General features: G+C 48.9%; 2 protein-coding genes across 4 annotated transcripts in view; one reads left to right on the forward strand and one right to left on the reverse strand.

The window, feature by feature from the left end:
• The window catches only part of SCFD2 (sec1 family domain containing 2), a gene marked incomplete at its 5' end in the record, with an annotated part of 198,986 nt that extends 191,078 nt beyond the window's left edge, over positions 1-7,908 (reverse strand). Inside the window, one exon of the mRNA XM_084266919.1 lies at positions 7,170-7,908. Within this exon, the coding sequence (XP_084123045.1) occupies positions 7,170-7,908 (739 nt within the window). The remainder of the gene's footprint in view (positions 1-7,169) is intronic.
• Positions 7,909-12,198: 4,290 nt separating this feature from the next.
• Positions 12,199-14,909, forward strand: part of FIP1L1 (factor interacting with PAPOLA and CPSF1) — a 43,057-nt gene continuing 40,346 nt past the window's right edge. For all 3 annotated transcript variants that reach the window (XM_084266979.1, XM_084266980.1, XM_084266981.1), the window contains exons 1-2: positions 12,199-12,302; positions 13,096-13,135. In XM_084266979.1, coding sequence (XP_084123105.1) covers positions 12,221-12,302; positions 13,096-13,135 — 122 coding nt within the window. In that variant the 5' untranslated portion in view covers positions 12,199-12,220. The remainder of the gene's footprint in view (positions 12,303-13,095; positions 13,136-14,909) is intronic.

Raw genomic sequence — 14,909 nt, forward strand, 5'->3', positions numbered from 1 at the left:
ATGAGGAGCTTGAATTAGAAATCACTTTTCCTACTAAGGCATTGCTCACTAGCCAAAACCTAACACAGCTGATTTCTACCAGGGGCTTTTTTAGTTAAAACCTAAGTCAGTGTGCACCAAAACAGTACGCAAGGCACATCTTGCCCCCACTATCAAGCTTTCTTAACATCTGCTGGTTTAACTGCTTTGTAGGTTAGTTCAGGGCTGCTCATTGTGGAAAGACACATGGACAAACCCATCCCAGTTTTCATGATGTTTCAACACTGCACACTTACTCAATGCTTTTCTGAGTAAGGTCACCACTAGGAAGGATTTATGCTAAAGGTGTAAAGGGCTTTACACTAGCAGGACAATTCCTGTGGTGCAACTTTCTCATGCGATGCATCACCTCAGTGAGAGCAGGGTTTGAAATATCAGAAGGCAGAACTGTTTACAGCTATTCATAGGTTTATAGAACCACAGACTGGTTTGGGTTGGAAGGAACCTCAAAGATCATGTAGTTCCACCCTCCACTAGCCCAGGTTGCCCAAAACCCCATCTAAACTGGCCTTGAACACTGCCAGAGAGAGGGCAGCTACAGCTTTTCTCTGGGCATCCTGTGCCAGGACCTCAACAGTTAAGAATTGCTTCCTTATGCCCAGTGTAAACCACCTACCCTTTTTCAGTTCAAATCCATTGCCTCATGTTCTGTCACTCCATGCCCTTGTAAACAGCCCCTCACAATGTTTCCTGTAAGCCCCCTTTTAGGAAGGCTCAGGTCACCCTTGAGCATCAAATAGGCTAAACAGAACCAACTCTTGCAGCCCGTCTTCTAAAAGAGATGCTGCAATCCTCTGAGCATCTTTGTGGATATCCTCTGGACTCACTCTAACAGGTCCGTGTTCTGTTAGGGACCCAGACCTGGATGCAGTACTCCAGATTGAATCTCAAGAGAGCAGAGGGGGAAAATCACCTCCCCTGATCACAGTGCTTTTGATGCAGCCCAGGCTACAGTTGGCTTTCTGGTTGCAAGTGCACACTGCCAGCTCACATTTAGCTTCTTGCCCATCAACACCCCCAAGTCCTTCTCCTCTGGGCTGCTCTTGACCCATTTTACCCCCAGTCTGTAGTTGAGATTGCCCTGAGCCACATGCAGCACCTTGCACTTGGCCTTGTTGAACTTCATGAGGGTCACAAGGGCCTACCTCTTGAACCTGTCAAGGTTCCTCTGGATGGCATCCCTTCCCTACAGGGTGTCAACTGCAGCACACAGCTTGGTGTTGTCAGCAAACCTGCTGAGGATGCACTTCATCCCACTGTCTGTGTCTCCAACGAAGTTGTTACATAGTGCCAGTCCCAGTACTGACCCCTGAGGAATGCTACTCATCACTGGTCTCAATCTGGACGCTGAGCTGTTGACCCCAAGTCTTTAAGTGTGACCGTCCAGCCAATTCCTTTACCCACCCAATGGTCCATCCATCAAACCCACATCTCTCAATTTAGAGACAATGATGCCAGGCGAGACAGCATCAAGTCCAGAGATGACATACCTTGTTCCTCCCTTATCCATCTGTGCTGTAATCTTGTTGTAGAAGGCCACCAAATTTGTCAGGCATAATTTGCCCTTAGTGAAGCCATGATGGCTGTCACCAATCACCTCTTTATTTTCCATGTGCCTGAGCATAGTTTCCAGGAGGATCTGCTCCACGATCTTGCCAGGTACAGAGGTGAGACTGACTGGCCCTGGGTCTTTTTTTCTTTTTTAAAAATGGGTCTTATGTTTCCCCTTTTCCAGTCAGTGGTGTTCACTGGACTGCCATGACTTCTCAAGATGGATAGTGACTTCACAGCTTCATCCACCAATTCCCTCAGGATTCACAGATGCATCTTATTAGGTCCCATGGACTAGTACACTTTCAGGTTCCTTAGATGGACTCAAACATGATTGCCTCCTAATGAGCAATTAGTCACTCTCCCAGTCCCTGCCTTTGCCTTCTGTGACTTGGGTGGTGTGCCTAGAGCACTTGCTGATGAAGACTGAGGCAAAAAAAATATTGAATACCTCACTCAGCCTTCTCAATATCCTGGTTTATCATGTCTCCTGTTTCCTTCCAGACAGGGCCAACGTTTTCCCTAGTCTTCCTTTTATCACTGACATACATTTAGAAGCTTTTCTTGTTGCCCTTGCTATTGAAAGAAGCTGGTATTTGGAGCTTCAGTTCCAAAGCTTATCAATGTTTTGCAGTGTTCTTTCATCCAGCCTTAGCTTAAGATGATGTGGTTTGAGCCTAGCTGGAAGCCAGACACCCACCAAAGCTGCTCTATCACTCCCCTTTTCATCTGGACAGGGGAGAAAAAAGTATATTGAGAGGCTGGGGAGCCAAGATAAGGACAGGGAGAGATCATTCCACAATCAGCATCATGGGCAAAGCAGACTCAACACAGAATACAAAAACCCATCTATTTTATTACACTGCACACACAGAGTGAAACCAGAGTTGGATGACGAGAAGTGCGACCAGATCTTAAAGCACCTCGCCCCACCCCTCCCTTCTTCACAGACTCAACTGTATTCATGATTTCTCTCCCTCCTCCTTGCCAGGTGTCACAGGAGCTGTTTTCCTTCTTAGCAGTGGGGGGGCCCATTCCTCACACCCTTCCCCTGCTGCACCATGGGGTCCCACCCACAGGAGACAGTCCTCCACGAACTTCTCCAATGTGAGTCCTTTCCCATGGAGCTTCAGCTCTTCACCAGTATAGATCACTTCTGTGGGGTGCAGTCATAAATCACAGAATGTCTCTCAGTCCCAGACTCCTCCAGCCTGGTCCTTCACAGGGTCACAAGTCCTCACAGCAAACCTGCTCCAGTGTGGGCCTCTCTCTTCACAGGCTGCAGGTCCTGCCAGGAGCTTGCTCCAACGCAGGTCACAGTGTCTTCCATACATCTCCACCCGCTCCAGCAGGTTAAACAGTGCTGGAAAGCAGCCTGCATGCTCCCAGGGACGACTGTGCAGCACTCAGGGCAAACCAGAGCATCCATCTACCTTGACAAAAGACAGATCTACATTCTCCTTTGTACAGGTGAAGGAACATCACAGTAGTCAGTTAACTGTTCCACTACCCTGGCTTAAAACAAAACCAGCACACATCAATCCAAAAAAAAACCAACCAAGAAAAAAACCAACACAACACACACCCCATTTAAAAAAAATAAATAAAATTGTAGCTCAGCAGTAGGAGCACAGAAGCCCACAGCCAAGCACAGAAGCACCAGAGTGCTGCCACAGAAATATGACAGATTACCCACCTCTCACAGCCAGATATTGCAACATATGTAAAGAGTAGTAAATTTGGAGATAAGAAACACTTAAGCATCTGCTCAAAGCCCTTGTAATTTCCAAGTCCCCTGCACTGAGCTAGCCACCTGCAGTCTTCTTTAACTAGACAGAACTCATTCCATGTATTTGCTTATCTATGTAAAGCCTCTACAACAAATTTAACATCTGAAGCATTTAAAAACCTATTATGAAAATTTGTGTGCTATCCCACAACAGCAGAACCTTTACAAACCACGTCATAGCTGCACCCTGACCCACAGTACTGAGCTGACACCACTTGAATATTTTCAGCTGCTATCACTCCACACAGCTGCAGTCTACAGCCTCAAGTAACCACAGCAACTTAAGCATCAGTTGCTTCCTGTGTCAAAACATCAGCCTAGCTCATAAAACAAGACTATGTACTCTGAAGGCCTCAGTATTTATGTTTTGAAGGCCTTAGATTCTATGAGAAGGAAGAAAAAAACAAGGGTTTGTTTCCTTTAAGAGGGGATTAGTGTCAATCCACCAATGGGTTAGCTTGGAAGATGCTGCAATCAGAAAGATCACAAGCAAAGTGCTCCAAACTGCTCTGTAAAAGGTGAGAGTGCTGGCAGTGGGGTAATACATGGAAAGAGCGTGGTGGTGCAATATGGTACCAAAACACAAATATTTAGGGGTGCAGATAGTAGAGGAGAAAACTATAGAGGAATAAAGTGCCAGAATTAGGTTGACTTTAACCAGGGGCACTTATCAGAGTAGTGTTCTAGCTGGGAGGATTTATTCTATGTTTTAAAGCAAAGGTAGAGAACTTTAAAACAGAAAGCAGGCAAACAAAAGCAGCGCTACAGATACAGTCAGGCAGGGGGACAGTGCCAGCCACAGAGCTTTACACACACAGAATTCAAGAAGTGAGCACGAAGTACTAAGCCTGCAAGCTCCCCAGGGCATAAAAACACATCCCACCTTCTGGGGCATGCTTTGTCCAGATCCTACACTGCAGGGACAGGCAGTACTTGTGCCACCCTCAGCTGAAGCCACTGCAGTGAGGACAGCAAACGCCATAAAATGATCATCCCTGTTACAGATCAGCTGAATGTTATCAATACAGGGCAGAAAAAGAGATTTATCTTAATTCAGTACACTCCTCTCCATTCACTAAGTACAGCATGCATAAGTAATACTACACCCCCCCCCAAAAAAAAGTTATATACAGTATTCAATAGAGCTTAATACAAATTTTAGAGTAATAGATTAGAAGAGATTCTTTGTTTCATAGCACCTAGAAAGCTAGCCCAGACAGTTAGATGCCTTCTAATTCTCTTGATAGAAAAATGTGCCATTTTATATGTGGCCAATTTTTTTTAATAATTGTCACAACAAAGGCAATACAATGTCTTGAGAGTGACACCAGAGGTTCTTTGCCAAAATTTATGTAGTACTTCTTTAGTATGTTCTTTAAAGTGGGAAGTTTTAATATTTAAGTACCAGTATGGTCCCTTAGTTCAGTTCTTTGCAACTGCAGCCCCAGAGAAGGCACTTCTGAGACATTCTGATGTTTACTATTAGCAATCACTTACTGAAAAGTATTTGTTATTCTAGTCTAAAATCTTATTTACTCTAGATAAGAATAGAACATGGGCCAAAAATAAGACAGCTTACATGTTACTGCAACTCCTTTAGACAGCACTTAGAGGTACATAAAGCTGTATTCCATCCAGGTCTTAAGAGTTGGAAAATATTTGCCTCCTGATGGCCTCTTCACAGTCACCTGTTTTGAAGCAGTAGCCTGACTTAATCAGAGAGCAGCCCAGCACCTACCCCTAATGAACGTCCAGATTTTTGTGGAAGTGTTTGGAATATGCAAGTCTTCTCATAACTCATGGATTCATAACCATCTCTCATATCTGCAGCCCACATGTTGCACAAGGCTCAGCTATCAATAAAACATTTACAAATCAAATCCAAAATCGTTCACATATAAAAGACTGAATACACCTCAGAAAATTAAGGTTTCAGGCACAATTTAATTCTGCCCTTTCCCACTTCTTGATAATTAATTTCATACCTTAAATGCTGTCCTTTTTGAAGTGCAGTACTTTGAAGAAGTGTACTTCTTACTGTAGAATTTTTAGCAAACCAATGAAACCAATCTCAGTGTGCTGCACTGAATTCAGGTCCATATAGTGCTTTACCTTTCAAATGCACTAGATTTTTCTTCCTTTGGGTTGCACTGTACTTGATAGCAAGAGTATGGTATCATGCCTGAAGCACAGGAAGGCTTCAATGAAGCTGTCAATGAATTCTAGAGACATTCATTGGTAACAAAAGAACTACCTCATGAAGGGACTTTGTTTCAGTTCCAGATACTGAAGAGAATATGTTCTTTAAAAAAAATAATTCCCATCCTTACTCCAAGAACTTCCCATGCACCCCCTCCAAAGCTCCCCACCACAGCCCCAGTGTCTTCTCTGAAAAATCTCCTGCTGAACTACAAGACCCCAGTTTTCATTCCCCAGATTTAAGCTGATACCCATTATCTCTCTCCATACCTCCTCAACAGTCTCCTTGACAGACAGCTCCCTGTCACCCACAATTTCCAGTTCCTTTTCTTGTTTTTAACTCTTCCCACCACCTGAGTGCATGAATCTTTGCACAGTTTCAGTGATTCCCACCCCAATCAGGCATCCCTCTCAGAATTTCATTTCAAGGCTGTTCATCCAAGCCCACTCTCCTGCAACCTTCCCAGCAATCTTCCCACAGCACAGCATTAACTGCCCAGACCTACAGCTGCTCTTCATCACACTATTAACAGCTACAAACAGCTACACAAAGCCTAAAATGAGAGGTAAGAGAAAAAAAAATCAGAAACAGACGAGGTTCATGTGTAAGACTGTGCCAAGCACTTGTTATAGGTCACATGGCAACATTAATTATTGACTACACCCAATGCAAACAGAACCACACACTGTATATGTGAGCAGCTCTATCAATAATACAATGGGGTAATCAAATGCAGCCACTCCTGTATTCTCCGAGTTTGCTGTTTCCTCTGAAAGATGCCTATTCCAGAGGGAAGAGCCTGACACAAACTGTTTGTGGGTCACTGGCCCAGCACCTTGCTGGTGACTCATACAATCACTCTCTCCCTTTCTGCCCCTTTGATATCACACCTTACAAGCTTAGTAGACTTCACCTGACTTACCAAGCTTGAAGGCTGATTATAATATTAGACATTCTCCTGACAATTTCCCAGTGGACTCTCATACCACTCTCAGCTTCTCAAGCTTTGCACCAATTCTGCATTAACTGACAGTATGAGATTTACCATATGGTTCATTCTGATGCTCACTTGCTTCCCAGGAAGTGTTGTATAAACAATTCTGTATTGTTTTTACTCAAACACAATGTTTCCCAAGTTAATATGGCCAACCACATGCAACTGCTTCAAAGACTAACTATAATGCCTAGCATAAACAACCTGTACATATACACAGAGAGAGACACTTTCACCTGTACAGATATACCTAAGTGTACATACAGCTGTGCCTCTGATGAAACAGGCATGGTGCTAAATCTGTGCAGACCATTTCCTTCACACCTTGGGATGACACACAGGCACAGCCAAGGTTTTTAGTTTGCAGCAAAGTGGAAATGCCAGAGACAAACCCTTGTGTTTCCAGCAGAGTATTCTGCTTCTCTCCTGGTTTCCGTGACCCACTGGCACAGCAAGGATGTGTTAGAAGCCGCCACAGACATGGTGTTACACAGGCTCCCAAGCTGTGAGGATGGCTGCAGCTATTTGAAAACCTCCTGAATGGGTGGACATGAGCCTGCTGGGACAGCAGCCCCAGCCAGCAGCGCGTTTCTTACCAGCTAGGTCCAACGTCCTGTCCACGAAGACAACGGAGGCCTTGTTGGTGGCCATCCTCCTCCTGTTTCTGGCTGGGGCGTAGCTTGCCAGCTCAGCAGCGATGACCCGGCTCAGGGCCCCCACGGCAAAGCTCTCCTCCCGCAGGCCCAGGGCAGCGAAGAGAGCGTCGAGGTCTCCCACCAGGGTCCGCACAGCCACCCGCAGCTCGGCGGGCAAGGCGCCCAACCCGGCCTCCGCCGGAGCGGGCCCGCCGGGGCCGGGCAGCGGCGGGAGGAGCGCCGCCAGGGCGGGCAGCAGGCAGAGCTCCGCCGAAACGGGCGCCAGGAGCGGCGGACCCCGCAGCACCACCTCGGCGCGGCCACCCTCGCCCATCCACCGCTGCAGGGTCTCCTCCAGTTCGGCCGGCCCTCCGCCCTCCGCCTCGCCGCCGGACACCAGCACGCAGTGCCGCACGGCGCCCTGGGCCAGCAGGCCGCGCACGGCGGCGGCCGCGCCGCCCCGCAGAGCCCCGCTCACCACGAATACGACGCGGGACACCGCCGCCTCGCCCGCCTCGGCGGACAGCGACCTGACAGCCAGCGCCCCCGCCGCCAGCAGCTCGCCCGCCCCGCCGCCGCCCCAGTGCAGCGCCTCCGCGGACGCCGCGTCCAGGAAGACGACGGCCCGGCGCGCCCGAGAGAGCACGGGCTCCCAGGCCTGCCGGCACACCCGCCACAGCTCCGGCACCGGCACCGCCATGGCGGCGGCAGCGGCCAGCGCTGACAGCCACAACACGCCGCACGTGCCCGATGCGCCACCGGCGCCGTGGGATGACGCGGCGGGCGCGGGTTGGCTGCCCGCCGGCGGGGCGGGGGGACACCGGGCGGGGCCGTCCCGCCGCTGTGGCAGGGCCGGGGTGCCGCGGGGGCCCGGGTGTCTCAGGCGGGTTTAAGGGCGGCGGCGAGGCCTTTCCTCCGGCCGCGGGCTCTGCGCCAGTTCCTGCTGCCCGCGCTGGGGCTGCTACACCGCGAGAGCAGCGGCAGGGATCCACCGCTGGGGGAAGGGAAGGGAAGGGAAGGGAAGGGAAGGGAAGGGAAGGGAAGGGAAGGGAAGGGAAGGGAAGGGAAGGGAAGGGAAGGGAAGGGAAGGGAAGGGGGCTCCTCTTTTTGCTGGCAGTGCCAAATTCTGACAAAAAACGCGCCTCTCACCTACAGCCTGTTTTGGGAGCCCAGCTGCAGCCTGTAGCCCTGGCCAGTGCCAGTGTCACACCTGAGCAGTGACAGTTCAGCTTCGCCTGGCGTTTCTTTGGGAAGGCTGTGAGGTTCTGTGGCCTGGCTCGTGGTAAATGTTACAACAATTCAGTGTGGGTGTTTGTCACCTCACCTTGGGGGCTGTGTGCAGCTTTGTGTGCCACAGTACAAGAGGGACACAAAGCTATTGGAGAGTGCCCAGAGGAGGGCAATGGGGAAGGGTCTGGAGGGGAAGCCTTATGAGGAGAGGCTGAAGTCCCTTGGTTTGTTCAGCCTGGAGGAGGCTGAGGAGAGACTCATGGCAGTCTGTAGCTTCCTGATGAGGGGATGTGAAGGGGCAGGCATCAATCTCTCTTGGGCAACCAGTGATAGAACTCGAGGGAACGGCATGAAGCTGAGACAGGGGAGATTTAAGTTGGATGTTAGGAAGAGGCTCTTTGGAGAGGGTGGTTGGGCACTGGAACAGGCTAGATATAAAACCCGATAGATATATTATGGCATGTCCAACCCTTTAGTTACCATTTTTATATGGGGTTTTATCCAGACATACTGTCAAAGAAAAGAAAAAGAAAGAAACAGGGGTTCTTTTTATTATAAATACTGTACAGATTGCAACTAGTTCTGCATATTTTAATCAGTTTAAAGCACAGTGGTTAAATTACAAAATTATCTAAGTAGGTTTTACAGCTTATTTTATTCCATGTGCAAATTTAAAATTACTGTGTAAAAAAATAATTATATTAAAGGGTTCCCATGGACATGAGAACTTGTGGGTTTCTGGAACGTAAACTTTGAGTTAAGATGCTTATGCAGTTTGCAAAGGTGTCATCTTCTGTCCTCAGCCTTTAGCTACTCTGGGCCTTGAGTAGTGTTTTTTCCAGACCCCCAACTGCTGTTCTCCCCCTGCACAGCAGTGAAAGTGCAAGATCCCTTCCAGAGGCTGTGACTGGTGGGAGGTTTTATCTTTGAGGGCAGAAGTTAAAATGCTGTGTAGACCATCACTCTGTCCTTGAAAGCAAAGTAGGAAATGGGTTCAGAGCACCCTCTGCACTTGGGTCACAACAACATCATGCAGTGCTAACAGGCTTGGGGAACAGTGGATGGAAAGCTGCTTGGCAGAAAAGGACTTGGAGATGTTGGTCAGCAGTTGGCTGAATGTGAGCCAGCAGTGTGGCCAGGTGGCCAAGAAGGCCAACAATGTCCTGGCTTGTGTCAGGAATAGTGTGGCCACCAGGACTAGGGAAGTGATGGTCCTCCCCCATATCTGTCACTGGTGAGGCCACACCTTGAGTACTGTGTTCAGTTTTCGGCTCCTCAGTACAAGAAAGACCATGAGGTGCTGGAGTGTGTCCAGAGACGGGCAACAAAATTGCTAGAGGAAGGCAACAAACCCTTTAGGGTCTGAATTGCAAGTCTTAGGAAGACCTGCTGAGGGAACTGGGGATGTTTAGCGTGGAGAAAAGGAGGTTGAGGGGAGACCTTATTTCTGCCTGAAAGGAAGTTGTAGTGAGGTGGTACTTCTCCCAAGTAGCAAGCAATAGGACAAGAGCAAATGGTCTCAAGTTGCATCAGGAGAGGTGTAGATTGGATATCAGGAAAAACTTCTTCTCAGAAAGTGTGGTCAGGCATTGGAACAGGCTGCCCAGAGAGGTGGTGGAGTCACCATCCCTGGAGGTGTTCAAAAACACGTAGATGTGACACTCCAGGACATTTTTTATTGGTGGTATTGTACAGACAGTTGGACTTGATGAACTTCGTGGCCTTTTTCAACATTAAACATTCTATGATTCTCCACCCAACCAGAGCCAGAGGTGGGTAAATATCTTCCTAAGGGTGGTGGAAGGCTTACAGCTGTTTTCAGGGCTTAGCCTTCCTGTGCCAGCATTCAGTGTTGAAGCTGCTCAAGCTGTTCAAGATGGATTCTTCTGTAACCACCATGTGATGCCTATTCAGTTTTCTACAAAGAAAACTGCTTTGAGGATCTGCATTGATGTATTAAGAGATTTTATGTTGAGATTTTATGTTCTACACTTATTCCTGACTTATCTTCATGGTGTTTGCCACAAATATGTATTCTTCCTTCTTCCTTATGTCTGCAAAGGGAACTATTAAGAGTTCTACAGTGTCCTTTAATGTTGGCCAGGAGGGTGTTAAATGCTCAAGTAAACAAAACAGGAATTAAAATGAAGAAAGCTACTGATGTGCAGTACAAGGTACTACAATGCAGATTTGCTTTATTATGAGAAGCAAGTGTCAAGAAATGTTTTGGGTGAAAAACACCTTTGCTGACTCCACTACTATATGTATAAAAAATGGAATTGTGTGATGAAAACCTACCCAATTATACCACATAATCCATGACCTGTACATTAGACTCAAATATGTCATTTCAAGGAAAAAAAAAAGTGCCTTTTGAGAAGGCTGTTTGTCCTGAATTCCAGTGAAAACATCATGCCATATATGAAACTTTAAAACAAGGTTGTATACACAGGCAATTCAAAGAATAAGCTTCCCTCACCCAAGGCTGTGATGTGTTTGTAATAGGCAAGCCCTATAGCCCGATTTTTCACAAGCTGCCATCTGTAAAAAGGGGTTCCTTTCCTTTTTTAGTTTTCAGAGATGCTGAAGATTCCATTTGGTACACATAACTGGTCAAAACTTGCTTTGGCAGTTGTTGGTACTTGTATTTTCTAATGAATCTCGCAGTTAACACAACATTCAGCTGTAAACTGAGTGAATCATCAGTAAAAATGGCATGCTACTTCCCACCGCTCTTAAAAGAGTGATTTCTTAATGCAATGCACAGGTACCCTCTCAGCCACAGCACACTATGAACGTTAAACTCAACCGGGGCTAAAATTAAATTAGGTAATTTGTGGGGGTGGAGGGAAAAAAAAAATCTATAACGAGTTATTAAATGTAAAATATTGCTTCCAGCTGTCAGAGCCCCTGAGCGAGGTCAGTGCTAGGGAAAGCAGCGGCGTGCGTTGGTGCTGGGGGTATGCTCCCCTTCACAGCTGCCATCAGCCGCCGGCATCAGCACGGCACCGGGCTGTACGTGCCTTTGGCCGAGACCCGCTTCTGCAGACGGGCGAGGACGTCCGAGAGGAGGTCGCCACGCTGCCGGTGATCCCCGCTGAGCAGCCGGGCGGGCGTTTCTGGATGCAGAAGAGCCCAAGGACCGCCGAGAGCGGCGGAGAGCAAGGGCAGCGAGAGGAAGGGAAGGCGGCTCATGCAGGCGCTGCGCCTCGGGACGGCGGGGAAGGCGCGGACGAGGTGAGTCCTCGCTACTGGCAGCACATGGGGGGGGGGGGGGGGGCGCACAAGCCCGGCCCGGGCAGCGTGGCCGGCTCCGCGGGGAGGGCAGCCTCAGGCTGGGCACGGCCGGTCTCCCCGTTCTCCTCCGGCCTCTTCCTCCCGCGGGCAGCCAGGAGGCCCAGCCGCCTCTCCTCACGCGAGGGCCCCTCGGCCAGCGCAGGGCGCCGGGCCGCGCCCGGCTACGCTCCCTGGCCGCCGGGCCGCCCCCCGCATGCCCGTGCCCAGGGCGCCGCGGGGCCGGGCCGGGCCCGCTTCCTGTGCGTGTCACTCACTCGGCGGGGGAGGGGAAGCGCCGAGCAGGCGGTGGTGGTTCCTCCGCGAGCGGTGGCGGTTCCTCCGCGAGCGGTGGCGTTGGGTCAGCCGGACGCTCGCAACTCTCCGGCCGCCGCCCGGTCGCGGCCTGAGGCGCCGCCGGAGGCCCGGGGCGGCGCGGCGGTGCTGCCCAGCGGCGGGAGGCCCCGGTGCCGCCGGGCCTGGGCCCTCGCGTCCCGCGGGAGACGGCCATGTCTACCGGCGAGGTGGAGCGGCTATCGGCGGACCTCGGCGGGGCCGCCGGGGACGAGGAGGAGGAGTGGCTCTATGGCGGTACGGACCTTCCCAGACCCCCGTCCCCAGCCCACCTCCCCCCGCACGCCGGCCCAGTGCTCTGCCCGGCAGCGGCGGGGCGGGGGGGGGCTGGGTAGGCCGCAACGTGCGCCGCCTCGCCAGGCCGGCCCGTAACTAAACACGGCCCACACCTGCCCGCCGAGCAGGCCCGGCCGGCGGCCGTTTGAAAGGGTCCCTCGGTCCCGCCAGCCCCGCTGCTGCTCAGTCCCCTCCTCCTGGCCGGCCCTCCGGTGGTGCCGTCCCGGGTCTGTGCGCGTCCCCCTCCCCGCCGCGGCGGTGGCTCCCTGCCCCCTCCCCCGCCGGCGCTCGGCTGCCTGTCCGTGAAGCCCTGAAGGTCTCCCGGCCCTTGTGCCCCGAGGGGCCACGCTGAGCCGTGCTGGGGCTCCGCGGCGGGGGGCCGCACGCAGCTTTTGTCCTACATACACCTCAGTGCGGTCGAGCCTTCCCGTAACCCCCACCGCCCAGGCTCCCAGCGTTGAAGCAGACTTAACCTTATATGCATAAACTTTCTGTACAACTTTAGGGACTTACTTTGTGATCAAATCATAAGGAAACCTGTAAACTGAACTTGCTCATGCGGCAGACCTGTCAGTCCAGAGCACTGTGAGTGCTCAGGGGGTCTGTTCCACTGATTTCACTATTGAAACATTATGAAAATGTCTCAGTAGTAAACTGAAGAGGTGCCTGATAATCTGCAGGGGAAGCTACCTGTCACGATTGGTATCCTGGGGATTTTACTGTTAAGTACCGTGTTTCTTTTCTCTTATGGTAGATGAAAATGAAGCAGAGAGACCAGAGGAAGAAAAAGCTAGGTGAGTATTGTGACAGGTGGAAGTCATGTAACATGGCTGCACAAAAAAAAGCTGTTTAATTACATTCTTTTTCCCAACTGCTTGAGAGTCCATAGCACCTGAGCATACACTGTGTTGCCTTTGAAAAGCCCCTTCAGATAGTATGTTTGGTCTGCTAGAATGATTTGGTTTTTTCAGTGAAATGGTTTTACTGGTGAAATTGTGATACTTTAAGTTAGTTTAGGTTTTAACCGTATGGATAGCAATAGCCCCTCACAAAATGACAACAGGTCTTTTGTTCCTGTAATCATTGTACTTTGCTAGCTTAGTAAGGAATCAGTACTTCATTTGTACAAAATAATTTAGAAATTAAAGGGCAGCTTGGCTCCCAAAGAGTTTATAGTGTAGTTACAAAAAGATGAATACAAGGAAATGGGAAGATTACCAGCTACTTTGATCTGCAGGTTGCATAACCTATCTGCTTAGGGTTTTGGAGTTGGTTTGGGTTTTTTTTTTTTTTTTTTAGTAGGGAGAGTATTTGAAATAAATTTAGAAAAAGCTTTGTAAGTATTTGGGGGATTCTGCTTGAGAGATAAGGAGCAGTATGAGAGAAAGAGCAAAGATGTTCCTTTGAAAGTGTAGCTAAGTTGTGGAGGTTGGTAGCAAGGACTGACTGGAAATGGGAATCAATCTCATACTGAATGGAGTCTCACAGTTGATAAACTGTGGAAATTGTTGATTGTCAAGATAAATAAAGGGTAAGCTAGTGCAAGAAAATGCATTGTCATTTTCTATAAACGCTACCAGTCAACAGAGATTTATTTTTTTAGTGAGAACTCTTGGATTTAGTTACCTGTAGTGGACTTCTTGTCTGTAAGCTTGCTCACTTGCTTCTTTGAACTGACATAGTCTTTTGACAGGCACAGTGTGATACAGCAGTAATGGCCTCCACCACTTGACTACATACAATACCATTTTGAGCAGCTACTAGATGCAGTTATTTGATTCCCATTAATTTTTGTTTAAGAAACATTTCTTTCCTGTCACTTTTTCCATGTCACTTAACAGTTTTCTGGACCTCTGTTGCATTCATCTCGAATAATCTCTTTTTCAGGACAAAGAATTCTAATTATTTGCTCTTTATTTGGAGGATATTCTGTATCAATTCATTCCTTGTGTTCATTTACCTTTTCTTGACCTGGCACCTTTACTCAGTATTACTGTTGTTTTAAGAAAATTTCTTGCATGGCAACTAAATATGAACAGTGGTGTTTTACTCCAGTTTCTGGAGTGTCTATCCTGGCATTTGACTGCCTCGATACATAGTTAAGGACTAAAAGCCAAGAAGTGGTAGCTTATGCATCTTACAAGTTGTGTTTGGAACTCTGGAAGTGCAGTGAGTTTGCCTGTTGAAAGCTTTGGTCTCTGGCCTCTCAGTTTTGATGTTCTTTATTATATATAAAAAACCACGAGGTTTTATCTGGGTTGTGTAGCCAGTCTGTCCTTCCACTGGGTGATGAAGTGAACTGGTTGAGCTTGAATCGTGGGGCCGTACCTGGGCTGTGTTGGGTTTTGGTGCAGTGCTCACAAGTGGGTATTTTGCCAACAAGAGACAGATAAAATAATTCTGTTCAATTTAGAAATGGCTGTTGCTTTTACTCCATTTCAGAAATAACCTTTTTAGTGAAAGAATATTGTTTCTAAATGGCTCCCTGCTTACACTGCTATTTGTGGTGCAACATCCTGACAGTTAATGGAACTGTGGAAATTAAAATATTGCTGTGTAAGAAACTGC

Source organism: Gallinula chloropus, assembly GCF_964237585.1.
Source record: "Gallinula chloropus genome assembly, chromosome: 7".
Taxonomy (NCBI): domain Eukaryota; kingdom Metazoa; phylum Chordata; class Aves; order Gruiformes; family Rallidae; genus Gallinula; species Gallinula chloropus.